We start from the raw sequence: 27,988 nt of genomic DNA, 5'->3' as shown, positions 1-27,988 counted from the left end.
AAGCGCTCGACCGTGAACAGCGTACGCGCGTTCCGCATGCCTTGTGTCAACCACAACGGTTGTAGCGCGCTGACCGAATGGTAATATGCTTATCATTTTGGAGCATCATGTCCAATCGCAGCTCCAGCTCCGGCTTTGAAATTAAATTATGAGGTTTTGCGTGCCAAAACCATGATCTGATTATTGAGGCACATCGTAGCGGGGGACCACCTGGGGTTCTTTGGTGTATCCACACGACGGACGGCTCCGCGCAAATCTGTGCCGCGGACGCTTATTCCGCCGCCCGTCCGGCTGCGAAGCGCATCCAGGGGTGCGATTTTGTAGCAATTCTATTACTTTTTCCATGCCTTTTGCCGCCATCACTGAGCAGCCATTGGTCGAAAATGACCGGGCCGCGCCCATTTTGTCTGTCAATCACGCGACGTCAGGAACCCGCAAAAACTGTAATCGTCATCGTGACGTTGAGGCACTCATTATGCGGAGCAAAAGGCACGGATTTTTGGAACGGCCTGAGGCAGGGTCGTTTCCGAAGGCATGAAAAAAATGGCCGCCCCTCTGATCGCTATGGCCGTGGCTCTTCGCCGTCGCCGGCGTGAACAGGGAGAGCCAGACGACGCGTTTGACATGCCGGATGACCATTTTCGACGGCGTTTTCGCCTCTCGAAGGGAACGGTGCGGTTGTTGTGCGAGGAACTGGCGGGGGAACTAGAAGCTGAGCGAGCGACGGGACTGTCGGTGGAGCGGAAAGTGTTGTGTGCGCTGCGCTTCTTTGCTACCGGGAGCTTCCAAGCGTCCGTTGGGAGCGAGGAGACGATCCGTGTGTCGCAGTCGACGGTGAGCGAGTGCGTGCGACGTGTGGCAGAGGCTGTCGTGAACGCAGGGGCCCGCAACAAGTGGGTCCATTTTCCAAAGACAGCCGAGGAAAAGGCAGCCGTGAAGGAGGGTTTCCTTCGGCGCGGCGTTATCCCCGGCGTCATCGGATGCGTAGACGGCAGCCTCATAGCCATCATCGCACCCAAGGGTGAGCGCAAGGCTGTGTTCATGTGCCGCAAGGGATACTACGCCCTCAACTGCATGTTCGTAAGTAAAACTCACGTTTTCTGCGATCCTTTTTGAAAGTTACGTTGCTCTTGCCAACGGGCACTTTCTCTGGTTTACGTTTTACCTCAGATCTGCGACGCGGACATGAAAATCTTGGCCTTGGACCCTATGCGACCGGGGTCGGACCACGACGCTTTTGTCTGGCGGACGACATGGTTGCGCCGGCGGTTCCAAGCGGGGCGCATCGTGAATGCCGGGGAATACCTCCTCGGTGAGAAAAAAACATTTTTTTTTGGCGCAGTCACGCTTCAGCAGCGCAGAACGCCGTGTCCGCTCCAACCCAAACTTTTAACCAAACCACAAGAACATCAGTAATTCCGGAGTAAAAAAAGAAAATTAAGACATTGACTGCCACCATTGGCAATGTTCGAAGTGTTAAGTTACAAGCACATTATGTGTCTGCGAGGAGCTGACGAAAGCAACACGTATTAGTGCTTTCTGCACCCAGTGACTGCCAGAAGCAGAAGAAATGAACACACATTACTGCTACTACTGTCATTGATAGCACCAACAAGTGTTGATTTCTTGTTTGTGGCAGGCACCGCGTACACTTGTAAATTGGTTAAGAGTTTGTGACGGGTATGGACATGCTCAACTCATGCTTTTACTTGGGACTTGCAACCCTGAAGTCTACCTTTGTTGAATGATGCTGTAGCTTTCCTCAGTTGACAACTTGCCTCTCGTCAGCGGAGTACTCAATGTACTATTTCCATCTTTGTGCAGGTGACAGTGGCTACCCCTTGGAGCCGTGGCTCCTGACCCCGGTTCCTGGCCATCCTCCAGTGCACACAGCCGAGGGGCAGTACAACACAGCACATGCCGCCATGCGTTCCGTAGTGGAGAGGTGCATTGGGCTCTTAAAGAGCCGTTTCCGCTGTCTTCAGCGATATCGCACCCTCCTCTACGAGCCGGAACGTGCAGCCAACATTGTCGCGGCATGTGCTGTGTTGCACAACCTTCGCCTTTCTGAAGGCGACGAGTCAGGCGATGACAGTGATGACGACAGCAGCAGCAGCAGTAGTAGTAGTGAGCTTGACAATAACGGCGACCCCACGCCACACAGTCTGCCCCGTAACACGGGCTCTAGAATGCACTACTTGAGAGGGCGGGCTGTTCGCGACAATGTCATTGGCATGTTTGGCACAACCCGTGCGCAGCACATGCGTTATTTGAGGAGCGTGCGGCGGCAGCTGCGACGTCAACAGCAGCGTCAGCATCGTTAGGTGCATGCACACAGTTTTAAGTAATTGCATTGTGCATTTCATGCTGTGAAATTGCAGATACATTTCCCGTGCTAAGTTGTAGTTGATGTCTGCGTAATGCAAAGCATTCATGATTTGTTGAGAAATGTAAAAGTTGTTAAAAAAATTAAATTATGGGGTTTTACGTGCCAAAACCACTTTCCGATTATGAGGCACGCCGTAGTGGAGGGCTCCGGAAATTTCGACCACCTGGGGTTCTTTGACGTGCACCTAAATCTAAGTACACGGGTGTTTTCGAAATGCGGCCGGGATTCAATCCCTCGTGCTCAGCAGCCTAACACCATAGCCACTGAGCAACCACGGTGGGTACATAAAAGTTGTGTAGTGAAGGGTTATGTAAAGCCTGCACTTATAGTAAGTAAAACAGTATCGTTAGAGGTGACACATGAGATTGAAAGCAAGCTAAAAATAAGTGCATATTCAAAGTGTCTGCCACAATTTGCTTGTTGCTGCTGTCGTCATCTAGATGCATGTAGCCTGATTCTTACTCGTATCCCCTTACGCATTGATGGACATAAGCGCCTGTCTCCTCACTTTCTACTAGCACAGAGAAGCTCACAGAAGCCAAGATGTACAGTGCACGTCACACCTTCCGCTCCATGGAACGTGCTGTTGCACGCGCAGCTTCTAGGTCCTCCACCATTTTGTCTCGCAACAACGGCAAAGTTCCTTTCGAGTGACGAAAATGCCGTCCAACTGGTCATCCGACATGTCAAACGCTGTGGCTCCCGCGAAGTGTGTGCACGCACGAGCAGTTGACAGATTTCAACAAAGTGACCTCACTTGTATATAGCAGAACTCAGCAATGTTAAACAGTAATATTTGTACAGTGCAAGCTAGCACTAGAAATGTGGTTGCGATGTGTAAATAAAAGCACTAGAGGAAAACTGCACCTTTCTGTATTTCAGCCTTCAACATACACTTGTTTATGTACACATCACATGCGACAGTCTCTACATTGAAGAAGTGTGAGAATCATGAGTACTCAGTAGTAGAGACATTATGCAACATATCACAGACATGTTGGAATAAATATCGGATCACATTGTTCTTGCATCATAATATATCACAGGTAACGGCATGCATCGTTTAAGAAAACTGTTGTACACTGCACAAGTACACAGTAATAACAACTGGCTTAAACTGCACCAGCAACAGAAATGAGCAGGTGCTTAAATCACATGCCAACCGAATATTTATCACAGCGAAATGTATAGGTACATCACTACATGTGAAAGGAACATGCTGTTGTGGTGCTCAAAGTGAAAGAGCCATAGCACCATATTATGATATTCAGTAAGACAAACTGCATAAATATTACACACAAATTGCACCACAAGGGCTAAAATACAATGTATCACAACCTGAAAGATTACTGAATGACAACAAATTGTTTGATAATGAGACAGATGTGCAAGAAAAGAGACATTCCAGCTCAGTACGTAGTGACACAAACAAATATGCATATGCAACAAACAAAAAATAAACATTACAAATGAAAAGAAGGAGCATAGGCAAGGAATTTTCATAACTTTTTTCTTTTTTACTGTGTATATTGACAGGTTGCTTTCGACATTATAGTAAGGCCTGAAAATTTCACCATTCGATGACAAGGATTAAATTGTAGAACACTTGCAGTGTGGCGTCGTGCTTAAATTGACATGACAATAACTAGGCACCTCAAAATTGCAGTGCCACAGTCGGAATGCCCACACACACCAGGCCTACAGGCACTTTTGCAGGTGAGCCTGATGGTGTGCACGCTCTTATGGCTGAAGTAAACCTTGAAGAAAAAATTCATGCTGCAACGGCTATGCTACTTATGGTTGCATTAAAGGGTGACTTCAGCAATTATTTATTTGCAAACTAGCAATATTTGCCCTTCATATCATTAATACATCAGCAAATTTTAAGATAAGTTACAAATTCCTTGCCTATGCTACCTTTAATTATGTGGGGCCTGAGAGGGGGGAGGGGCTTGGCTGCCACCATGCCCCAGTGCAGCCAGCAGCAGCTGAAGCAGGCGCTCGTTGGTCTCGTGCGACCGACGCGCCACTTCGAGGCGTTGCCGCTGCACTTCGAGGCGCTGAGACTCCACTTCCCGCATTGCCGCCACCTCCTCCCCGAGGTGCCGCAGGCTCTCCATGTGGGCCTCGTGGTGCTGCCGCAGGCTCTGCAGGTGGGCCTCGTGGTGCTGTTAGCAAAGATGTGTAATTAGTTTAATTACAGAAGCTCAGTAACAGGGCCTTTGTGTGTTGCATTCATCCCCATTTGCAGGCTATTGTCTTGTCATTGTATATTCAAACACTGGAAATATCTTTCTGGCCCATCAAACTTGTGCCGTCGCATTCCATTAAGAAGTGTTACATTGCTATACCTGCTTCCTTGAATTCAACGCCACTTTTTTCTTTTTGCCACATAATTGCGTAGATATTTACACATGTTATATCACGCGAATGTGTACAAGATATCACCACAGGACTACACGTATACATTATGCTTGTTCACTGATTAATATAATTTTTAGAGAGGTCATATGCTCATCAATTTCATACGCAGAAAAATATACATCTGTGGCCTTGCACATACCTGCCGGTTTTGTTCCAGCAGTTGTTGGCGGAAGCGAGTGTCCTCTTGAACTCTGGCTTCCTCCAACTGGCTCTGGCGAACGTATGCGGCAGTAGCCGTCATCACAGCACCATCAAGTTCCTGCTGCCTGGGCTGTCTACGGGGTGCCCGTGGCTCTCGAGGGGTAGGCTGCGGCACCTGGGGGGTAGGCTGTGGCACCTGCGGGGTTGGCTGCGGCACCTGCGGGGTTGGCTGCGGCACCTGCGGGGTTGGCTGCGGCACCTGCGGGGTTGGCTGCGGCACCTGCGGGGTTGGCTGCGGCACCTGGGTGGTAGGCCGCGGCACCTGGGTGGTAGGCCGCAGCACCTGGGGGGTAGGCTGCAGCACCTGGGGCGTAGGCCGCAGCACCTGGGGCGTAGCCGGTGGCTCTTCATGCAAGGCAAAAGCAAAGACTGCTCATTCACTGTTATCCGACCTACACAGATTGATTGTCCTAACCAGTCACTTTGAAATGTCATTATAGCTGCATAGCTACAATAATGATACACAAAACAGGTAGTTAGAGCAAAAGATGCCACAGAAAGTTGCTGGTAGCAGTAACCCATAAGAAGCACAAGGAATCTCTATTACAACATCAAGTCATTTGTAGTCTTGCATTTCTCCTTCATGAATGAGAGCTGGATGTTGGACACAAAGGTAATAACAGCAGAGTGACGTACTTTACTTCATAGCAAGATCATACAGCAACTGCAAACAACAATGCTACTACAAAAGCTAGGTCACTGCCTTACGTGTAAGGCCACTTGGCCCAGCAACAGCTGCAGGGCCCGACACCACGAAAGCAGTTGTCGCTGGTAGATTTCTGCGGGAACCGCTGGGCCCTGCAGCTTCCTCTGAACTTGCCTCGTCCTGCAATCAGAGTAGTGTTCAGACATTGCGAGCAGTGTGTGCAATGCGCATCATGTACACAAGTTGCTGCTCAGAGTACATAACCTATATTGTCACTTGCACAAAAAAAAGGGCTTAAAAATTTTGCAATATTGTGTTCCAATGTAATGCTGAAAATTTGTGAGGTCACAGCAGGTCACACAAACAACACTTTTTTAAATCCAATGTACGCACCTCGCTATCGGGGAAGTACTCAGGGGGGGAAACAAGGACCCCTCCTGTCCTCATAAGGACGTCGAGGACGCGGCCGTCCACGCCACCCACTTTGCCACCTCCAGTAGCCCTGCAAACACGGCAACAACGACAACGTGGAACTACGTTACTGTCAGCATCATTAGAAGCTCACCTCTTCTCGCTCGCGGCCCTGGCCGCTTCTTTTTTCGCTTTATGGGCCATCTTGGCCCAATGGTTCCGCCAACGGCTGGTGGCCTTTACGGCTGGCCCCTGTGCGTTAAGCACCGCCGCCACCTCCTCCCACAGTTCGTTTTTTCGAGCAGCAGTCATACGTGGCGAGAACTCTGTAGAAGCTCTCGCCAGGTATGGGTGCTGCTCGATGAACTGCACGAGAATAGCCGCCTGCTCTTTGGACACCCGCGGCCCTTTTGCTGCCATTTTCTCTTTGTCAAATTGGGAATTTCAGCCGGCCCGCAGCACAGTAAGAAATTTAGAGGCAAACATTCTGTCTAAGCTAAGCGCCTGCATAAAGTGCTCACTACGACTTATTTCTGCCTTTTTATACCACTAATGTAAAAAAAGGTGAAGTCACTACTCACATTTAATGTTGTAGCAGCTTCTTTCTCGGAGCGTATCAGTGCAGGAAGTATTACCGATGCAGCGATAACTTTAAGGAAGCTATCGTTATGTCATGGCGGTGCCCTATGGAAAATGCCTTGACAGTTCTCGATCCACTATGTTGCAAAGTTTCACCTCGGGGGCTACGGATAATTCTTCTTGGCTCTTCCTAAAGAAGAAATTATCACACGTCAGACATGCAGCGAAAACCACACGACAATGCAAGCACTACACGAGCAATAATTACTCACCTCAATCAGTATCTGACGGGGGCGGGGCCGCAATTACGGGCACGCAAGGGGCTGTCAGCTGTTCAGACAGACACGCTAGGGGCTGTCAGCTGTTCACAGGTAAACAAAGGCTGCCATTTTGCTTGCGCTCAACGGCATGGATTGGATGCACATCCGACTACTATGTGGCTACGACTTCAAAAATAGAGCACTTGCGTTTGCATTTCTTTGGACTGCGGCAGCTTTTGCGTTGTACTGTAACAAAATGAATTTGCTTTACGCAGCATGGAAGTCCGCTTTTATTAAGTGCCGTTTTACAAAACAAATTTGCTATACAGTCCCGGAAAAAGAGAAGAGAATACGAAAGAAACATCCGGCCAATGAAGGGAGCTTCTGATTGGACGATCCAAGAAAACGTCGTGCCTACGTACACACAATTTCCAAAATCGGTGACGTCACGCGAGAAGGCATTGGCATGAAAAAAGTCATTTCTACAAAATCGCACCCCAGACGACGGACGTACTGAGTAGACGACCGCGCCGGAAAAATAAAGATGGCGGCTACGTCCGAAGCGACTGCCGTCCGCCTCGAACCTGTCAAGTCGTCGTCGTCCACTGTGCGGCCCGTAACTTTCTAACTGAGGATTGAATTTGGTTTAAATTTGTGTCCAGAAGCTTCGACAGCAATGTATTCGTGATGAGTGGACACCGTTTCCGAAAGCGATACTCAGATTCTCGGCGTGTAGGCTTAGAGTGGCTGTATTGGCTGAACGTGGCCTCAAAGATGTTGCGGCGGCCCGGGCGGATCTCAATGGCGGTAAGTTAATATAGTTGCTTGTTTCTACTCACTCTAGATGGCGCCATCGGTGTAACAAAAACTTTGTCATAGGTGTTTTCACTCTGAATGAAAATGGAGATCAAAAGGAAACGACGGTTGGCCGCAATGGCTGTCGTTTTGTCCGAATTGGACACGAATGGTCCAAGCAGCGATGAAGCTGTTTCAGAAAGATCCCAAAGCCGCGCTTGTTGCCAGACTGTATAGCATGCTAGGCTAAATCCGCAGCATTCGACCCCCAAAATCCGGATGCGAAAAATAGCTCGGCATTTTCCGTCCGTGGGGGTCGCGGACGACGCGCGGACGGCACAAATCCGTGACGCATAGTCACGTGATGCGCAGTCCGTCGCGAAAAAGACTGATTTCGTCCGTCGTGTGGATCCACCATAATAACGTGCACCTAAATCCAAGTACACTGGTGTTTTCGCATTTCGCCCCCATCGAAATGCGGCCGCACGGCCGGGATTCGCGCCCGCGACCTCGTGCTTAGCAGTCCAACACCATCCAGCTCTGGCTTTGTCAGTGAGGACTTGCGGTCGAGGCGATATAGCCTTTCGAGAAGTCTGTGTACCTGTAACTGAAATTGAAGAGTAGGGGAATTCTTTTTCTGTCTCCTCGTTCCCCGGAGTGAACATCCACGTTTCCTCCAGTTCTTCCACATGGTCGAGTATAGGCGTCGACCCAAGGTGGCGAAGTGCGGCGCCAGCCGGACCTGAACAGCATGCTTGCCATAAGACCCGAGCGCTATACCAATCTCGATGCCGAGTCCGTGCGAGGGCACCCACGGGCCTGCTGCACAGTCCGCTCTGTCTTTAACGACACCGAACGCACGCAGACAAGCACTGTGGTCGTTCGTAGCTGCAGACCTCAGCTGCATGCGCTCGCATAGCAAGCATCAAGCGCCTATGAAAGGCGCGCATAGATATAGGAGAACGAGACGAGCGCCTCAGCGCGCTTTTGCAATCAGCATACATATAGGCCCGTGGGGGGGGGGGGGGGGGGGCATTCTGATGCAGCAAACACTGATTTTGTGCCGTGGTGTTATCCGGGTGTCTTTTCTCTCGCAGTCGTCTGGCACCTATTTCTTTTCTTTTCAACTTCGGCAGCCAATACGCCTCAGAATGTGCTTTCCTAACGTGCGCTTCGCTCACAACCTGTGCGACTGTTGCCGAGCAAACGCCATCATTTTCGTCTCCTGGCGGTCGGCTTCGCGTCGTCTCAAACTTTCGTCATTAACGTTACACATATGTCGCAGCCTGCGCACTGGAGCGAAGCACTGCCTTCAAGGCCTTCAGTTGTGGTTGCATAACGTATGGTTAAATCCAAGAAATGAAAGATAAAGAAAAGATGGGAACACGAGCGATACAGAACATTCAAGAGAAAAGAACCAGAACTCGTGAGCATGCACAAGCGCTCGCCTAGCTTATATGTATAAATTAAATGAAGGAACAAGAAAATTCGCATCATCGAGTGTATGTAGGCAATACGCTGCGACTGTAGTGTGGAATAGGGTATTTTCTTCTTTTTATCTTTCTTGCTTTAAAGACGGCAATTTCTTGTTTCCATTCGCGGACAAGAAGCAGAAGTCCTCCTGAATTGACGTCATCGCGCCATGACCTTGTTCGGCGTCTAAGTGCCCCTTCTCGTTTCCTCGCACTGTGACGTCAATGGCGAGCGGCCAAGCTATGCCACTGGTTCTCCCACAACAGTCTGCTGCTGGCGCCATGCAGCCACAAGTGTTTAGCGCTAGTGAACCAGTTTCCACGAATAAATCTTGTTCTGCCCCCCCCCCCCCCCCCCCCACCACATCGTCCTGTTTTTATATATATACACATATACTTCCCTTTTGCGGTGTTATTTGCAAGCTGGTATGACCAGTGAATTGAAGCGCAAAGGTGCAGCGAATTTCGCAGAAGGACGACAGACGCTGTTCTCGTAATGGCAGTTGCCTTGAGACTAATATTACGTTTGCCTTGCTGCATAACACGCACAGTAGTGATGGCCTCAGTCAGTGGACTCGCTGCACAAAAAAAAAAAAAGTGTGTGTGTGTGGGGGGGGGGGGGGGGGGAGAGAAGAATGAAAGATAGAGCGGACAAGTACTTCTACGGACGGTGTTGTTTCCCTTCGCATAATCTTGAAAGAGGAGGCGCGCGTGAACTACACAACTACAAGTAACAAACAAACAAACAAAGAGTAGGGGAAGCACAGGAGGGAAAAAAGAGGAGGGGGGCGTCGTGTTAGCTACGCTACGCTGAGGGACCAGAACAGGGGAATACAAAGGTGAGAGAGAGAGAGAGAGAGAGTTACAGAGGGGGGAATCAAAAGCCTAGTGAATCAACAGGTGGGCGTTGGGTGAATGCGCTCGCGCTAAGCTCACGCGCGCGACTGGCGCCACGTAGCGACAGACGTTCACACCGGCACGTCGCTGTCAAAAAGCACAAAAGTGCGTTCACTGCCCTTTGAACGACAATAAAGAAGGTTAACCGATAGGCCCGATTCTTATGAATCATATCACGAGAAGACAAGGACACCAAGGACAATACAGGGGAAATTACTTGTACTTAATAACTGAATCAAAGAAATGATAAATTAATGGCAATGAAAGTGGATGAAACGCAACTTGCCGCAGTTGGGGGAACGATCCCACGTCTTCGCATCACGCGCGCGATGCTCTAACCAATTTTTTCTCTAACATCTTTTTCTCTGGCTGCACTGCTCAAATACATTGTAGTCGGTTCGTTGTTTATGCCTCTCCGCACGCAACAATATGTTTTGTCACATGGTTATTATGAAAGGCGGCGCGTACCCAGTGATCCACACCCAGTGACCCAAGCTGGCATTGAAGAGGTTCATTGAAGAGAGGCCACATACCCGGTGGCACATACCTTGCCAAAGTTGGCTTCAAATTAAAGGGCAGCACATAGTGACCCAAGTTTACGTGGAAGAGGGTCACTGAAGAGCGGCACTTGTCCAGCGACCCAATTTGGCGCCAAAGAGGTTCAGTGAAGAGCACCACATATATACCCAGTGGCTCAAGCATGACCAACGGTTGGTTTTCAACCCAATTCCCTCGAAACAGCAGCCAGATGTTCTACCCATTAGACCAGGGACAGCTCAATGAATCAAGCTAGCGGGAAGGAGCTTAGGCGTGGACATACATACACAGATAGGTACCGACTTACCGCAAACTGGGGAAAGTTCCCAAATAATGCTAATAGCATTAAAAACAAAACGTAATCCTCAGTTAGGGCTTTATACTCGACAAGTATCAGAGTGCACCATCCCCTTTCGGTTTCGCAGCTGACTCTAACGAGGTAATGCGCTGCCGGCTCCTTACTCGTGTGGTTCTTGTCAGTTTTTTCGGCGGCTCCGTGTGGTTCATTCTAACGCGATGAAAAGAACGCAAGGATGATGATGAGCGATTAGTTTTTACTACAGTGAGTAGACGCGTGTACTCAAAGAGCGCAATAAAAACAGGCGCGATATCGCTGCGTGTACCGTGTTTCGAATGAATGCCTTTGCTACAAGTTGCTTGTTCATCTGGTATAAGCGCGCTGGCGCTTCTCGAGGAAGGCGCTTCACGATGACGCACTTCACCTGTGCGGCGCGTTACGTCAGACAGTGCCCGTCCGCTGTTGACCTACCGCGAGCGGAGGAAGGGGAGAGGAATCGACATACGCTATAGCCGACATGACCGAGAAAGGCTTGATACGCCAAAAGAAGGGCGAACGTGGGAGAGGGGTTGCCATGAAGAGAGAAGCCAGGGAAGATAAATATAGAATGTGAAAGTGTGACGACGGTTTGCGGTGGTCGCGACCTCGCTACAGGCTCGACCGGAAACGCTATATTGCCAAGAAAAACAACCTATAACAAAACGTAGAACACAAAAACCGGGGAGGCACGGACACGCATTCTGGGCTGTCTGTATACAGATTCGGGCACGTGTAATGGCTTTCGAAGAATTCGTTCCGGAGGGCGGTGCCCCCTAGACGTCGTGCGGTCCGACGTTTCTCTCGAGGAAAATTTGAGGGTTCGGCGAAGGGAGGTGTCGACGCCTCTCGGGCATGAGCTGCTACACGCGCCGCAGTTATGCCGCAGGGGCGGGTGCGCATGCGCCGCTTGTAAGCTTCTGTGGCGCGACGTCCGCAACACAATTCTACAAAGGAGGAGCGAAGAACGGAATGCATTGTGTTTCGACGTCTGTAAGTAGCTTAGCCCATTCGCCCCCAGAAGCTATAGGTGGTAGCGCTCTGTGCGGATTGCAGGCTTGCCCGCGCAGACTCCAGTTGGTAGCGTTTCAACTTGGTACTTGGCACGCTGCCTCGTTGTGCACATGACTACAGCACAACTGACACAGTATGAAGAGAGCAATAGTAATAATCATAATAATGAAACCAGCTAAGGCTCTCTTTTGGGCGGTGGAGGTCGTTTTCTGCGCAAAAGGAACCTCTCAACAAGCTCGATCGGAAACGCTACATTGCAGGGGGAAACCCGAAAAGAACTATCGAGGTGCGTCCCAGTTCGTCGTCGCGATGACGTGTTTGGTGGCGCTGTGCGTTGGTCATGCTGGTAAGCGTACCTGGAAAGCACTTTAGCGCAAACAGCTGATAACGAAGGCGAGACGCGTAGACAATGCGGTGCGCATACTCTGACCGTGTTGACGTTAGCTAGCGCGCCGTGGCGTTTGCTACATCTTCTTCTCGTCCTTGTCTGCTTACACCAAAATGCTTTTCAAGACGACGTCTTTGTTCACTTTCTGGTTTAAAGTGACTCGATTTGTGAGCGGAATAAGTAGCGTACACCCGTGCGCGTGTGACGATCGTCCTCGACGACCACTGCCCTGGTCACTCTTCCAATGCACGTCCCCGTGTCAATTACGGCGGTCGTTGGGGATGTCAGCAGGATTGCCTTAAACAAACGCTGTCTGCGTGTTACTTACTCTCTTCACCTACGGGCACTTGTTTATTCAAAGCACAGAATATGAAAGAAAGAAGAAATTGACGATAATGGCTGTCTCCTTTTGGTGTAAACGTAATTACGCTGAGACAGCGAGCTTGTTTCTGTCGCGTTTGTTCCCTCCCTGGCCCCTTTGTTGGCTGGCGTGCGCACGCGGGCCTTTCCCACATTGTTCAAAGGGCCGCGTGCGTCACGTGTTCAACCTTGGATGACGATGCTCCCGACGTGGTGGCCTTATATCTCGTTAATCTGCCAACTGAGCGGCTTTCCGTGCTCGTTGACTCATTGTGCGATCGGCCACTCCTCGCGCAAACTCTCACGCGGGACGGTACATTCGTTCGGATTAACACGTACCCCGCGGTCCCATACCTGAGTGATTATTTATGATAAGCGCGTTGTTCGTTGTTTGAAATTATACTCGTTGCCACCCGGATGATGCGGAGATATATACACGAGAGCGCCGCATGGGATCAGTGCGACGCGTTTTTGTATTAAGATCCCCGCCACTGGCGTGCATTTTCTTTTCGTTTACTTTCCTTCCCTCTCGTGAACAGAGAAGCAAACTTAGCGCCCACGAACAAATGAAAGCGCTTCTGTGAGTCCATTCTATGCATGGCCTCAATTACTACTGTCTTCTGCACATCACATACCAAGTGCCTGATTTTCCGGCTCTTCTGGCGCTTTTTACACGGGGAAAAGCCCATGTGAGTATAGTGAGACGGGGGCAAAATGCAAACATTCAAACAAACAAACACAAAAACCTCCCTTGCCGTGTGTTGGGTACACGTTCCTATCGTGTGTTCAAAAGCCTAAAGGAAGGCGACATCAATAATTACAGTTCTCTCTGTGAACTAGCTTTATTAAGGATTAGTTCGGCGATTCTTACAGGTTCGATTTCCTAACTCGTCTGAGTCGTACCCGTCGTCTTCGGCAGGCTTCGGACGACCGTCACAACTATGTAACATGCCTCCCTGTAGGCAGCGGCAATCGAGCGCGATACTTTTTCGAAGGATTGGAGACGACGGAATATTTTCCGTAATTCACGCCCGCAGTTTATTGCACCGTCGCAGAGGCGCGTGTCGTCACTCGACGCGTGCGTCTAAAAATATAATCGCGCGACGAGCAATACGACTGCCGCACAAATAAACAACAAGCGCCAGTTGTGCCCGCGGGCCGTGCTGATGCTCGCGCAACGCTCGATCGCCTCCTCGCGGTCCGCGGCGTCCTGCTTCAAGGACACAGAGGACACGCTTCGCCGTCTAGAGCGCGCGCGCGCAGTTCATTACTATGGCAGCCTCTCATCCTTGCTCTCTCTCACTAGAGTTGTCTCTCGCATGCGTGTCCAATGCCCTTTCCTGGAACGCTGACATTGCGAATCCCAAATTGCGAACCCCACCGCGCAGCGGCGCTGCGCTCTGCAGTTCCACATGGGATCAGCTGTAGGCGCCTGCTTCGCGCAACTCTTTGAATAACTCTTGTACTGCGCGCCGAGTTTGTTTTGTGTCTGCCATTCAAGCAGCGGCTGTTGCCAGCGTCCTTGCCGATATGGAGTTGATGACTCTTTTTTTTCTGCGTACTCTGCCGAATTGTTACTGGCGTACCCCCGTGCAGAAGGCAACACAAATGAGCTATAAACGGCTTGCTCAATCCATTCCGCAATGCTGTGGGAACGAGCGACTGTTAATCACACGCTATTCTGAATTCCTCCCACAGTGAAACTATCGACAGCGCGAAACGACACGAACTACACAAGAGAGATACACGGACAAGCGCTGAAACGTGAAATAAACCGCAGACGAAGGTGCTTTGGAAAATAATAAGTAAGGATAAAGTCGCGCAATACAAATGACTGTGTCCTACAACCACTACGGCTTTTATAGCTAGACAGGTGACATTATGCCCGCTTGACTATTAATAGAATCTACATACATGTGAATGCAAGTGTAAAAGGGTGCTTATTTGAGCTGGTTGCTGTCCAATTGAGCGCAGGGATGGGGCCGCAAAGTGACACTGCTCGGAAGCTCATCTGGCCTTGCGAGAGTTGTTGCAAGCTGATTCACACTGTCTAGCCGGGAGTGTTAAAGGGGAGTCAGTGGTGCTATACGGTACGTTACAAGTTCACTGCTTTGGCATACTTTTGAGAGTGCTTGTGCTATATGAATTTTTCTGTCATATTTCTCTATGAACAGTGATGAATGATTCCTATAAAGCGTCGCAGCGTTTTAAGGTATAGCGCCGAACCGAAAGTTGTCGAAACTGTTTACGAGAACTCAATTTTAGGAATATCATCGGTAGGCTTTCTAAAGATCATTGAATCACATATTTTAGAGCGCATCGCTTAGGCACCCGTACCTTCGGCGAGCGTCGGCGTAACCGAGCCAACAAACACAGCGAAGAGTGAATGAGTGAACGCGGAGCGCAGTGGGGGATGAAAGACGCGAGGAGGAAAGCGGAGGAGGACGGTGCAGCGGGACCATGAGGCGGGAATTGCGGAGGAGGAGGGTACGGCGAAAGCGTGAGCAGAAATGCGTAGTGCGGCGGCTGCTGTGAATCGCGCCCACGCGTCATCCATGCGCTGCCTCTCGCGTTCTCCAGATGAGCGAGGAAGTCGCGCCCCACTTCGCTCCGTTTGCAACGTGCCGCACGCGGCATATTGTCCGCGCCAGGCAATATATCGCGAAATGAAAACACGTATAGACCTGCGCTCAAATCTCGCAATGGAGAGTATCTTAATCGTCGATGAATTTTTAAACGTGCACCTAATGCACGATCAACGGGCGTTTTCTGCATTTCGCGCACATTGATATGCGGCCGCCGCAGCTGGGATTCGATGCCGTGCCCACGCACTTAGCACGCAATGCCAAAGCCAATACTTCACCACGGTTGGCGCAAGTTTCTTTTGTCACTAACACTTAATACGGCGTTTAAGTTGATCACTATTGTCTTTGTTCCTCATAACCGTTTGTCTCGCTTCGGCTCGCGCAGACGCACGTAGACGCTGAAGGAGAAAGGCACAGCTAGAAGCACCCACGTCACGTGTTTTAGTTCCTTCCGCAGGGTCTCCGTGAGCCTCCACTCTATGAAGATGTGCAGTAGCGCAGGAGTGCAAGCCGAACCGAGCTCAAGGCATTTTCTGTGCATCTCGGGTATAGTCCGGGCTAGCATTACCGAAGGTCCTATATTCCGGAAAATTTCAGTTTCCGCCATACTTGCGAATTCTGCAATGGCAGATTCGTTGAGCCAATCAGAGAAGACAAGATGGCGAATTGGACAATATGGTGAAATTTGTCAGACAGAACCCCGATGCTGTCGGCTGGCCGGCTTCTTGGCCTGTTCCTTCGCTGGCCGCGTACTTCCCCGAACAACGCCCTACGCGTTTCCACGTCCTCCCGCCGAATTTCACGTCGTGTTAAATCAGCTTCAAGTGCCGCGTCCTCAACCGGCACCGTCCGGGCCGTTTGTAAACAGAGCGTCTGCCGCCGAACCTGCACGACGCCTGCAGGAAGCAATGCAGCACGCAGGCACGTGCGGCGTCACAAGCGGATGGCGGTCACGTGGGGTCGTGGCTGGTGCGAAAGCGAGACGGCGGCGACGGGCGAAAGTGGTCGGTCGGTCGACTCGGCCCGGGCACGGCGGCGGCAGGCTTGCATTGCGGAAGCGACCGCGCCGGGGCCTCCCCGCTGCCGCCGCCCCTAACTGGGACAGCTGCAGCAACGGCCACCTCGTTGCTGAACGACGCGTAGCACACGCGCGGGCCACTAGTTGCCGTTCCCCTTCCACCCGCTCTCGTATACCTTCTTCTTCCACCTCCGTTCGGCGCTGGTTTCTTCTTTTATTGCTATCGTTTTTGAGTCTCAGCTGCTCGCTTGCTCGATGGCTTTCCTGCTGGGTCCTGCCGGCGGCGGCGGGCGGTCGAGGCAGCCGCATCGTCACCGATCTCACTCCTCGTTCTGCTGCCGGTGTTGCCGAGCGTCGTTGCCCGCTGTGCCCGGCGGTCTCTGTCGCCGCGGCACGTTCATGCGTATACGAGCTCGTGCGACTGCGACCGCACTCGCCAAGGGCCGCTGGGCCATCTTTTTCTCTGTGCGTAACTTGACAGTTTGTTATACGCTCTCCAGTTTTGCTTGTTACCTTTCTCGATTGTCTTCAATCGGAGACGGTCTGCGACAACGCCGTTGTCTCGGCAGTGGTGAGGAGAGTGAGCAAACATGCGTCTGTGCGTAGTTCCCATGAGACGTGTCCCTTTCGAAGTGCACGCGGTATGGTACGTAGTACAGGCGTCAGTGGCTTCCGGAACGTGCACTTTGCCATGCCAGTGCTTCCAAAGGAACTCCTCGCAGAGAGCCTCTATGACCGCCTGTGACTGACTCAGGGGTGCACGCTTGTGTGCGTAACAGTGAAGACTGTGACCTTCTTTCCTCCTTTTCCTCTTTCAATCCCCTTTCCCGCCTCTCCAGTGCAGGGTAGCCTATCGGGCTCAGCCAGGTTAACCTCCCTACCTTTCCCTTTTGACTTATCTCTGTCTCTTTCCCACTCAGAAGGCCATATATCTCCTCTGCCGAATTTCGTGACACCTATGAGCCTATACGGATAAAATTTGAAAACGCCGCCTGCTGCCGTTGAATTGTGCGCGTGCCTTACTTTGTTTCGGCGCCTCTCTCTTTCTATTCCTCTCTTCCTCGTGCAGGGTGGCCAACCAGAACTACCTCTGGTTAACCTCCCTGCCTTTCTATACACCCCCTGGCTCTCGCTCGATCCTTGTTCTATTGTCCTTTCTTCCTTACTTACCTTATTTGTTTCTTTCTTTCTTGCTTGCTTGTTCTTTCTCCTTCTTTCTATAACCCTTTTCCTTAGCCCCAGCGTAGGGTAGCCAACCAGATTATTGAATACAGTTAACATCCCTGCCTTCTTCTTTATCGCTCTCTCTCTCTCTCTCCCTGGCTGTCTCTCTCTTTCTCGCCGTCCTGTGGAAAGCAAACGACGACTATGTCTATGCTCTACACAAGGCTATAATTGCTAGTCAGGACGACAACAAAAGCGAGAGCAGCGGCGACGACCACGATCACCACAACGACGACCTCAGCAAGAAGAAATGATAACACCAACAAGCATGCAACGCAAGTGGCGCAATATACTTGCGGGGATTTAAGGTCCCGAAGAATCGCCGCGACCATGACAGTCGCCGTAGAGGAGAGCACCGGTCTGGCAAATTTCGACCACTCGAGGTTCCTTTTTTTTTTTGCACCTGAATCTAGGCACATTAACGTTATTTTGCGTTCCGCCCCCGTCGAAGTGTGGCAGCAGTGGTCCGGGGGAGTCGAAACCACTTTTTCTAAGCAGCAGGGTGCCATAGCTACCTATTGAGCCACCTCAACGGGTGGTTGGCTTCTGTGAAGCTTGCATGCTTGAAAGTATATAGTGCAGGTAGCCAGGTGGATACCTAAAAGCAGTGCTCGCGGACGCTGACGCATGCACTTGAGTATAGCGGGAGAAAAAAAAATGGAATCACGCAGAAACTCCTCTGGTAGTTGTCTAAGCATGCGTAAGCATTGTGCCACTTCTGATCTCAACGCAGCATGGTGTCATTATCATTGTTATGAAACTTGATCCGACTAGTATAGACCCTTATCGACCCTCATCGGTCATTGGCTTATCATGTTCGATAGCGAACATGATAAGGCCAGTTTAATTACGGTAGAGTTCATTGCGGCACTCGAACCCTCAACCTTTGGCGGGAGTAGAACCCACGGCCTTTGGTGTTAATTAAGGTCAGTTAAGGTTAATTTAGTGAAGTTGTTGCAAAAGCACGACTAAAACTGCTGAGGGGGGTATGCAATGCTTTACTGATCGTTCGGATGCTTGTATTTGCGATGGTTCTTTATTGAAACATATGCTGTTCTGTGCGTTGTATGGGCGATTTCAATGAATGCAAGCACTGCTCGCTCTAATTTGCTCAGCGCTTGTAGCCTCTGCATTACGTAAGTATGAGCCATTACATTTTTCGTTCTCTTAAGGGGGTATGAGCCATTCATTGTCTTACGGGACGGATTGGATTGGAGCCAACTTTATTTGTGCCTGCAGGACAAATTTTTCGCTTCGTAAGCGCAGAAATGCTTACGCATTTAAAAGCATAGCGTTGCGCTATGCTCTTGTGGAAAAAAAGAAAAAAAATTGTGGAAAAAAAGAAAAGAAATGACTTCGAGAAAGAGCAATAGCGCAACGTGGGATGCCTGCTTCTGTGAGACCAACGCGATACTATACGTGTGTACATGTCATGGGCCAGTGTACACAGGAACAAACAAACCTACGCAATTGCCGGTACAAAGGTCGCTTTATTGACCCATCTTTTTAAGCTTTCTGGATGTCAGAAAAAAAAAGAACTGTAAGAGCCTTCAGTACTAGACGAAGTAGCCAGTTTTCACGTCTGTATCTATCTATCTATCTATCTATCTATCTATCTATCTATCTATCTATACATATATATATATATATATATATATATCAGTGTTCGCCATATAACCCAAGTACCATGATAAACACAGCTGACTTCATGAAACCTAACTTAGCCGCTCGCTTACGAGCGTCACTCTACTATAGCCCTGTTTCCTTTCAAGGTCTTTTGTCGCAGGTTAAATTTAAGACAAGATCCGTGAAAGTTTCAGACGGGACTTCTTTAAGTTGCCTACAGCGACCAAGAAGACCGCACGCAACGCAACCTTGACGTCGTGCTCTGTACCCATGTTGTCCTCATTTTTTTATTTTCTCTATTTTCTTATTGTTTCATTTTTTTACGGATGTGGGACGCACGACACGCTACCCAGCACTTACGCGTGCGATTTCGCTCAGAACTCATTGGCATGGAATGAAACGAACCGTCCTTTTTCCCCGACATGGCTCCCGTCTGATGGACTTCGGTTTGACCGCCCGGGCGCCATACAGGCGGATCCAATGACGCTGTAATTTGTGGCTGCCTTCCTGAGTGACATAGTGGTTCGGTAACACCGAGGACGGCGCCAAGGACGATATCAAAAGAAAAGCCTAATGTTTATTGCATGGTATTGCTTAGCCTCGCGCACTGCTGGAGCGAGTGTCCTTGCTTACGCGCACGGTTACCTGTCGATGTCTTTCCGTAAATGCATATATGACGTAAGTGATTCGTACAGTATAAAAAAAAAAACATCTGTAAAATAAAAGAATCTCTACAGCTATATGGAGCATCGTCCGTGAGAGCCTGCGTGACACGTTAGCAATTTTCCTCGCTGAATACTCGAGGGGAGTCATATTGCCTTGGCGATTCTTCTGCCATAGGTGCACTTGAGGGGAGGTTTTGATGCACAACAGCACGTAGCGTTGGGTGGTCAGCGCGCAGATTAAAACGGCCTATGCCGACGCCTGTGCTTCGATATCGACGACGAAAATGCGGCCTCAGAAGCATACGCGGCTTCTATAAGCCCTCGAAGGTGAGCGAGTTTAGCACTGCTGAGTGGTGGCCCTGTCACGATGACCCGGCTGTAACGCGTAACTTATACGAGACCTTAGCCTTGCGGCGCGTTCGTACGCATTTGTAATAGAAATGTTAAAGCGAAGCTCGCGTTCGACCTTCGCGAATGCCTTTTGCAAGTATAACTGGCTCTCTTTGCAGAAGCCAGTCTTGATCCTCCATGTAGAGGAGACACCGAAGTGGTAAAGTCTAGACAGTGAGTGAGTGAGTGAGTGAGTGAGTGAGTGAGTGAGTGAGTGAGTGAGTGAGTGAGTGAGTGAGTGAGTGAGTGAGTGAGTGAGTGAGTGAGTGAGTGAGTGAGTGAGTGAGTGAGTGAGTGAGTGAGTGAGTGAAGGCGAAGTGGTTAACCATACGCACGTCTGGTTTTCTAACTTGTATTAGGAAAAAGAAATAAAGATTCGGAGAAAAAAAATGGAGAAAGATGAGCGAAGAATGAGCCCCAATTGTTCGCACGCGTGGGCACACGTGAAAGTGTACACACAGAGTGTATGCACGATATTGTTTTCGGTGAACGCGCGCCGCCATCTGGTGCTGTTGCACGAACGAGTGGTTGCTCAGTCTTGTGTGCAGTCACGTGACTAACACGGTCATGAAACGGCGAGCGCATGTGTGCAACCATTTTCACACGCACGAATCGACTGTAGTGCGTTCGTTTGGTTGTTACAGATGAAAAGTAAAAGAAACTGTAATATGAAAAGCCATAATTGGCGGCACTGAAACGCTTCTGTAAAATTACGTACGAACATCTTTCAATCAATCAATCAATCAATCAATCAATCAATCAATCAATCAATCAATCAATCAATCAATCAATCAATCAATCAATCAATTCTGGGTTTTTACGTAGCAAAACCAAGATCTAATTATGAGGCACGCCTTGTATATTAGGAGACACCAGATTACTTTTGATCACCTGGGCTGCTTCAACGTAGTCTACAAACGGTAAAGATAATGTGTAACTACATAAAGAACAGCTATAATATGTAACTACATAAAGATTATAACGAACAGCTTCGCTTTGCGCATGGATTCTCGCTGTGCTTTTTATTCACGGCGCAGCGAAACACACGGACACAAACCCAAGACAGATGACATAGGGCTTAATGCGCTCATTCTAGGCGCGCCGTTACGTCATGTTTACTTCGTTTTCCATGCCGGTCACGCTCGGCGACCATTGCACGTAAGCGCAGCAAATGTGACTTGAGACCGGTATCAATTTTCTCTCTCGCAAGATGCGTGGATGTCCCTCCGTCCAGCCCGTCACCGGAGGATGCCGCGGCCATCTTTCTGTCGCTTTGCGGCGCTTAGCGAAGCGCCGTCTTGGCGCGTCGAGTGTTTCGGGCATCCCTAAACGCACGAAGGGTAAAACGCATTTCGTAGAGGATAAAGTTTCCAGGGGAAAGTTTATTCACTCGCAATCGCAAAAGTGTATGCGAGCACGAAATCTGAGAAAACCGAACGCTAAATTCTGTTGCAGCTGATGCATCCGCCCTCGAACCGAAATTTGAAGAGGATACTTTCACTTATACGTCCATCTCGTCGCTCGCTTAACTTCCAGCTTTTTTTTTTTATTATTATTCAGATACCCTAAAGGCCCTTGCGGGCATTACGTAGGGGAGGGCGGGGGGGATAACAACAGGATATTTCAAACACAATTAGTCAATAGAAAATCTGACTTTCCTGCTTTCTTTTCATTTCTCTCGCGGATTCCTTGCTCTGAGAACATTTGCAGCCGCGGGTAACACCTTATACACCGAATAAACCGAACACAGGCAGTTTTCCTGGTGTTCACCTCCCCACTATACTTCAACATGGCTGGAAATCTATAAAAGTTGCGCTGCAATGTAAAATAAAAAATATCTACGTCATTGCAGTTGTCAGCCGCGATAATAACAGCTGCGTGCAACTGGCATAGTGAACTTAATGATCATCGTGCGGTCAACGGTTGTTCGGCGGAGAAAAGAAAAGAAAATTGTCAGTCACTTCAGTGTCCTTACGTGATTTGAATGCGAAAGCATAGTGACTTCGCTAATTGATTGGTTACGTCCATGATATGCGACGTCATACAATGTCACGTGTACTTCACAACTCTACATTAATCCTTCTTACTCCCCCAATCTGTACCAACCTTAATTCACTTCAATCCACCTTAACTAACATTGCTCTTATTTGTTCCAACCTTAATTCACCGTAATCCAACTGAACCCACCTTAATCCACTTTAATTCACCTGAATTCACCTCATTCTAACTTGTTCTAACTTTAATGCCCTATTACTAGTGACGTCATTTAAGACGCTGATGACGTCACTGATGATTATCTTTGTTGCCACTCGTCGCGGACAACGCCAGCTTTTCTGCCTCATGGCACATATAATGATTTCACATTAAAACGCTCAAATCCAACGAAAACGCAAAACTTGTTTGAGTAGGTTAGGATTTTGACGTGACCAAAAAAAAAATGAAAAGAAAAGAAAAATAAATCAAGAAGGGGGAGGAAGCGGTCGTCCTCCAGGCATAATCGAAGATGGTATGACTGCGAGTACAAGCAATTACGCCCACAGCTCCGGGACGGCCGTAAAGAAGTTGGCTGTGCGCCAGGATTCTCTTCAATGGCGGCTGGTTAGGTCAGATATCTAATGGCACTGTCGGGTGCGAAACAACAGCAAAATAAGCCGAGGCTTTCTTGGGGATACCATTAATGGCGTTTGGGCGTGTACGGCGAATGCTACCACTCTATTCTCTCCGCGCATCTTACCTTGTCGGTTGGTAGCGAACCTGGCTCAGTCGTGGTTAACCTCACTGCCTTTCATTTTTCATATTCTCTCTCTTTGTCTATGGGGTGCACGCCACGCACTTGTGAGCGTAATACTCGAAGGAGAAGAGACAGCGCTTCGCTCGCGAGGTGCAAGAAAGTACGTGCTTTGTGACGAGGTGCACTTGAAAAAAAAAAAAAAAAGTCAAAAAAATAAGAAAGACGGAAAAGTGGAGACACATTGTCCTCCTGATCAGATGCCCTCGAAAAGTGTAAAGCTGACGTTCTAGCATCGAACTAGGAAGCAGAATCTTGACTTAGGACTTGGAATTTTACAGCGAATCGGTTAGTCTCTCAGTGGTCGGCATTTCCTGTCTGCGTCTGTGAGCAGAAATTATCATCATCAGCAATGGCTCATACCCCTGTAAGGCAGAGGCTACAAGCGCTCAGCAGAGTGAAGCGAACAGTGCATACATTCATTGAAATCACCCACACAGAACAGTTTCAATAAAGAACAAGCTCAAAACAAGCACCCGAACCCTAAATAAAGCATTGCATACCCCACTCAGAATTTGTAGTGGTGGCCTTGTAACAGTTTCTCTGGACATCCGCTATCACAGGGCCAGGATAGCGAGTCAATTTTTTCTTAAGTACAGTTGAAAACCGGTTTCAATATAATAGAAGCACGAAACTTACAAAGGCGCAACTCTGCACCAAATAGATATCGCGGTTTTTTAAGCTGCCTATATCAGAGAACCTCAAGCAGACAAACGTGATATGTGAATTTACAGCTTACGTGACATTGTTCCAGTTAATGTTTACAATAATTTTGCTAGAGTCTCGTTCACATGTTAGCGGTATACTTTAGAGGGGATCGGTTTCGTACGATTTAGGTGTAGTACGTATTATCAGGGGTATAGCTTTGTTGTTGTTGTTGCTGAGTTACACAGTTGTAAACTTGGTAGACGGGTTTGCTTACGTGAAACGCCTTTAAAATCGGTCCCCGGGGTGCTGCTTTCTAAAACCATATGTAACAAAAACATATTACAGCATTATCGCTTATATCTTTCCAACCATACTACCGACGCATCTTACTTTGTTATCATTGTGTACTGAAACTAAGCCATTACTCGATCATGCATGTGTCGAGTGCACAGGTGGCGCTGTTGTGACGCCACACATGCCGCAATCGGAGCTAAATTTAGCTTCTCGCTTGGCGTTCCGAGATTCGTAGCTCGGCACAGAGCATTTCGATTCCAGCGAGAGTGGTCGCGTTTGAGCGAGCTCACTCAGCCACAGTCGGCATAAATTAATTAAGCTTGAAACAGTGCTCATCAGTAGTTATAAGACGTACAAGTGTGCATTTTTCCCTTTTTTTTCTTCTTTTTTTCAAGGCATATACACTTGGAACGAATTTTCAGGATAGCACCAGTTTCGAGATCTTCATTCCCGAAGTGGTGAGACGAAGTACGTGGGCGTTCCCGCTGTTCTTGCGCTTCAGTGCTGAAAACCGCGATCTGGTAAAAAAAAAAAAAAAAAAAAAAAAAACGCTAAGCGTAACAATGTTTGCATTTTTTACCGCAAATTTGATGGCGCATATTTCAACTCTGGTCTCCTTTTGCGAATTCGTTCCAAGTGGATACGCGTTGCAAACGCACCGGCTATAATTCGCCAATCGCAATACGTGCCGTGAAGTTAAAATGAATTACTGAACTTTTTTTTTTATGAGATGGTTATGAATTCCCAATTTCTCGCGCGTATAATAACGTCCACCGCCTCGAGTAATCCAGCTCAAGCACTGGAATAATGGTATCTGCCACAGGAGATTTCTAGAAATTCTGCACGTAGAAATTCTGCACACCCCGTAGAATAGTCCTCAGATGGGACGTAGCGAAGCTTTTAAAAAAGGCTCCATGTGCCCAACTATCGATCCCTAATGATGTGTATCGCCGAAACCGGCCAGTAGTTGTATATTTAATAATTTATGCCGTTGGGCAAGTAATAATAATAATAATAATAATGTTAATAAAAATAAACTTCGGGTACATTTTGGGCAATGATAAGGCAGACAGACCACTAGCTATAGTATTCCGAAAGGCGCAACCGCCCTTGCATGGCTCCGCTATCTCTGATGTATATGAGTTGATCGGACTTGCGTACATCCGTGTATAGGTTTGTATCGCTGCATTTATCGTTGTTATTTAGTCACGCACCACATTAAGGACGAACGACGCTAGCTCGTTAGCACGAAACTGGATGACGTCACTACTGCGCTAACGAAGCGCAGTTGGTTGCAGGGACTATCGATGCGTGAGAAGAACGCAACACGGGCCACGCGCGGCCCCATGCAAACGCGTCCCGTCAAGAATGGTTCCACTTCACATTTGATCATGCATGGTGTTCACGGCGTGTGAGATAGAGAGAGAGAAAGGGAGAGGGAAAGGTAGGGAGGTTAGCCAAGGACGTGCTTGGTTGGTTACCCTACACTTGTGGAGGGGGAAAATGCGTGTAAAAGCTATAAAGGGCTTACAGTCTGGGACAAGCACCAGGCGCTTTCCACTGATAACAGTGTTTGAACGCGGTATACGACGCCCTCTAGCCCGGACCCCACGCAGTGTTGGCTGCGGCCTGCAGGAATACTTCTCTGCACCTGATGTGGCCTTAATATGATGTGACGCCAATAAAACAAATTGGTAGTGACAGGTTGGGTGAATGTCAAGGAAGGAAAGGCGTATAGCCGTTGCGGGGTGTACAGAATCAGGTGGAGTGAAAGAGTGGTAAATTGAGCAAACAGCGCGATAAGCTGGGACATTTCTTGTCATGCTGGTGTCCATCTCCGTTCCAGTGCATTGTTCAGTCGTTTGAGTGAAGAGGTAAAGAAATTGGCGTACTCAACTGGGGCCGCGGACGTGTTTATGCGACTTCTATATGTGCGATTGGACAGCGGTGGCACAGGCGTTGTTGGATTTCTGTGGTGGACATAATTTGGGTCGAGATAATGATGACGACGATATACATTTTTGTTGGCTGTTCTGAAGTTTACTTCGTGGAGAAAAAAGAAGCCACGTCCAAAGTAAGCTTGCGTCTTGCGTTTCTATGGATTCTGAGAACCACGACAGATCGTGTCTATAGCGTTTTGACTGCATGAAACATGTAGTTTCGCGGTGTTGTGTAAAAGTAGGCCGCACACCTGCCAGAAGCGGCAGCGTCTGATTATCGTAGTGGTAAAAAGACAGAAGTGGAGCCCGAAGTTTAATATTCGATTTATTTGTACTACCTTGGAACCGCACGGCGCTAAAGAAGGGAATCCTTATAAAAAGGAACAGAATACAAGTATACAGTTTGTTGCGATATTAAGAAGATTGCCCCGATTGCGTAAAACGTTATTTCGTTCCACGAATAATTTTGTTATCGGTCATGGCCACGACACTTGCGTGGTCTGTTCCGTGGTACGAAAGCAGAGGTCGCTTTCTAGTGCTGCGAGATTCGTAACAAAGCGTGCGCTGCGCTTCTGTAGTTGTATCCCGGCGGGCAGAAGGTTTGGAGATTGACAGCGCGCTATAACTTCGTCCATAAGGGTAAGGCTCAGCTGTCCATTAAGCTCAAAAAGGGTGTACTGGCTGTAGCCGGATAGAAACAACGCGCCGGTAGTTCACGGGGTTTAGCACTCGCAGCGCAGCCTCCGTGATTGGCGCAGCGGTAGTCTCGGAGGTCATGTCGGGAAACGCGTCACGCACCTCGCGGCAGCGAAGCATTGACACCGAAAATGACGCGATGACCTCGAACATGCTGACAACAGTTAGTCGCTATGGAATTCATCCGGAACCGAAGTGCACTCACGGCGTTGTTCACAGTGCACAGAGTCTCCTGGAATAATTATTAAGGGGAACTCTGGCGCTGCGATCGTTTAGTCACCATGGGAATGGGTGAGGGCATGGACTTGTCTGATCTTCGTGCCCGTGGCTGAGGACGTTCTTTTCTTGTCGCTTCGTTTATTACGATTTAGCTGCACCTAAATTGGCCTAAATTCCAAAGCAATCTGCGCGTCTGTTAAAAGTGGAAGCTAATAAGAATCTTCAAACACGCACAATCGCTGCTAATTGCAGTGGTTCCGCTTGTCCGTGCGTCCGTGGCGTATAACGGTTTCAATATCGGGATTCTGCGTTAGAGGTCCTGTGTTCGGATCCTGCCGTCAGACAATTTTAATAATGTTTACTCAATTACTTATAACGCAGTACTTTCGTAAAAAAAATGATCACTTTACAAGGTCAATAATATATAGGGCAAGAAGGACGAAATTTAGGCAAATCCGCGCACTGCCCGTCATTTCCATGATTGCTGAATCCACCCTGCTTGTAGCTCCCGTAGACACTAGCGCCACAGTTCCTTCGGCGATTGTATGAAACTCTGCGGCACAGTGCACGCAGTGATTTTTGAATCAGTTGCACGCCATGCATAGAGCGCCGAGGCTGCATGACAACCTAAACTGAATGGCGCGATTCCAATCTGTAGCTTCGCGCCGGGCTCGCATACTCTCGAGCCAGACAGTGAAAGTTGATCGCCAGTTGCGCCTCGCTAGACGGTGAACTTGTCTGGCTACGAACATTTCTATCGAACATTTCTATCTGTTTTTACTCGCTTCACCTTTCATTCGCTTTCGATCCTTGGACGTCGTCCACTCACCCACGACAAGCCGCCGTTGATCCGGAGCCACGGATTTTCAATGCCGAAGGCATGGACGAGATTATATCTGCTTATTCACAAGCGTGCCTGGGTGCGTGCTGGTAACGTTCCACGCTGTATCGCGCACAGTATCGCGTCTTGGCGTGGAGGAGACTTGATCGTCAACAAGGCGCGTCCTTGACGTAGAATATGGCTGGCGGCCGCGAGCACGTTTGAGCAGGCCTGCTTAATTGCCTCACAGACGCGCAATGCTAAACGTCTAGAGGCTAACGTTCACTGGAAATTTCGCCTCGGTGCGAGGGTCCTATACCTGGGGCTACTCGTCCCTGCACTGCACCCACACACCGGGTCACGGCAAG

General features: G+C 49.0%; 3 protein-coding genes across 3 annotated transcripts in view; 2 read left to right on the top strand and 1 right to left on the bottom strand.

The window, feature by feature from the left end:
• Ptr (patched domain-containing protein) overlaps window positions 1-27,988 on the top strand; it is a 118,867-nt gene that overhangs the window by 30,364 nt on the left and 60,515 nt on the right. The gene's annotated exons all lie outside the window — the stretch shown is intronic.
• Window positions 312-3,250, top strand: LOC140216182 (putative nuclease HARBI1). The gene is made up of 3 exons (XM_072286595.1): window positions 312-1,080; window positions 1,171-1,312; window positions 1,825-3,250. The coding sequence occupies exons 1-3, from the start codon at window positions 535-537 to the stop codon at window positions 2,322-2,324; spliced, it is 1,188 nt and encodes a 395-aa protein (XP_072142696.1). The 5' UTR covers window positions 312-534; the 3' UTR covers window positions 2,325-3,250.
• Window positions 3,246-6,642, bottom strand: LOC140216183 (uncharacterized). The gene is made up of 5 exons (XM_072286596.1): window positions 6,226-6,642; window positions 6,054-6,162; window positions 5,723-5,840; window positions 4,953-5,359; window positions 3,246-4,557 (listed from the first exon to the last, which is right to left on the bottom strand). The coding sequence occupies exons 1-5, from the start codon at window positions 6,489-6,491 to the stop codon at window positions 4,309-4,311; spliced, it is 1,149 nt and encodes a 382-aa protein (XP_072142697.1). The 5' UTR covers window positions 6,492-6,642; the 3' UTR covers window positions 3,246-4,308.

Source organism: Dermacentor andersoni, chromosome 2, assembly GCF_023375885.2.
Source record: "Dermacentor andersoni chromosome 2, qqDerAnde1_hic_scaffold, whole genome shotgun sequence".
In the NCBI taxonomy this organism is placed as follows: Eukaryota; Metazoa; Arthropoda; class Arachnida; order Ixodida; family Ixodidae; genus Dermacentor; species Dermacentor andersoni.
This window is presented reverse-complemented; position numbering and strand designations above follow the sequence as displayed.

Bases quoted from the DNA above. Each gene is read 5' to 3' on its own strand.
- LOC140216182 (XM_072286595.1), top strand. From the start codon at position 535: ATGAAAAAAATGGCCGCCCCTCTGATCGCTATGGCCGTGGCTCTTCGC. The intron at 1,081-1,170 runs GTAAGTAAAACT...GTTTTACCTCAG, and splicing joins ACGCCCTCAACTGCATGTTC to ATCTGCGACGCGGACATGAA. The intron at 1,313-1,824 runs GTGAGAAAAAAA...ATCTTTGTGCAG, and splicing joins TGCCGGGGAATACCTCCTCG to GTGACAGTGGCTACCCCTTG.
- LOC140216183 (XM_072286596.1), bottom strand. From the start codon at position 6,491: ATGGCAGCAAAAGGGCCGCGGGTGTCCAAAGAGCAGGCGGCTATTCTC. The intron at 5,841-6,053 runs GTGCGTACATTG...CTCTGATTGCAG, and splicing joins AGTACTTCCCCGATAGCGAG to GACGAGGCAAGTTCAGAGGA. The intron at 4,558-4,952 runs GTATGTGCAAGG...CTTTGCTAACAG, and splicing joins TGCTGGAACAAAACCGGCAG to CACCACGAGGCCCACCTGCA.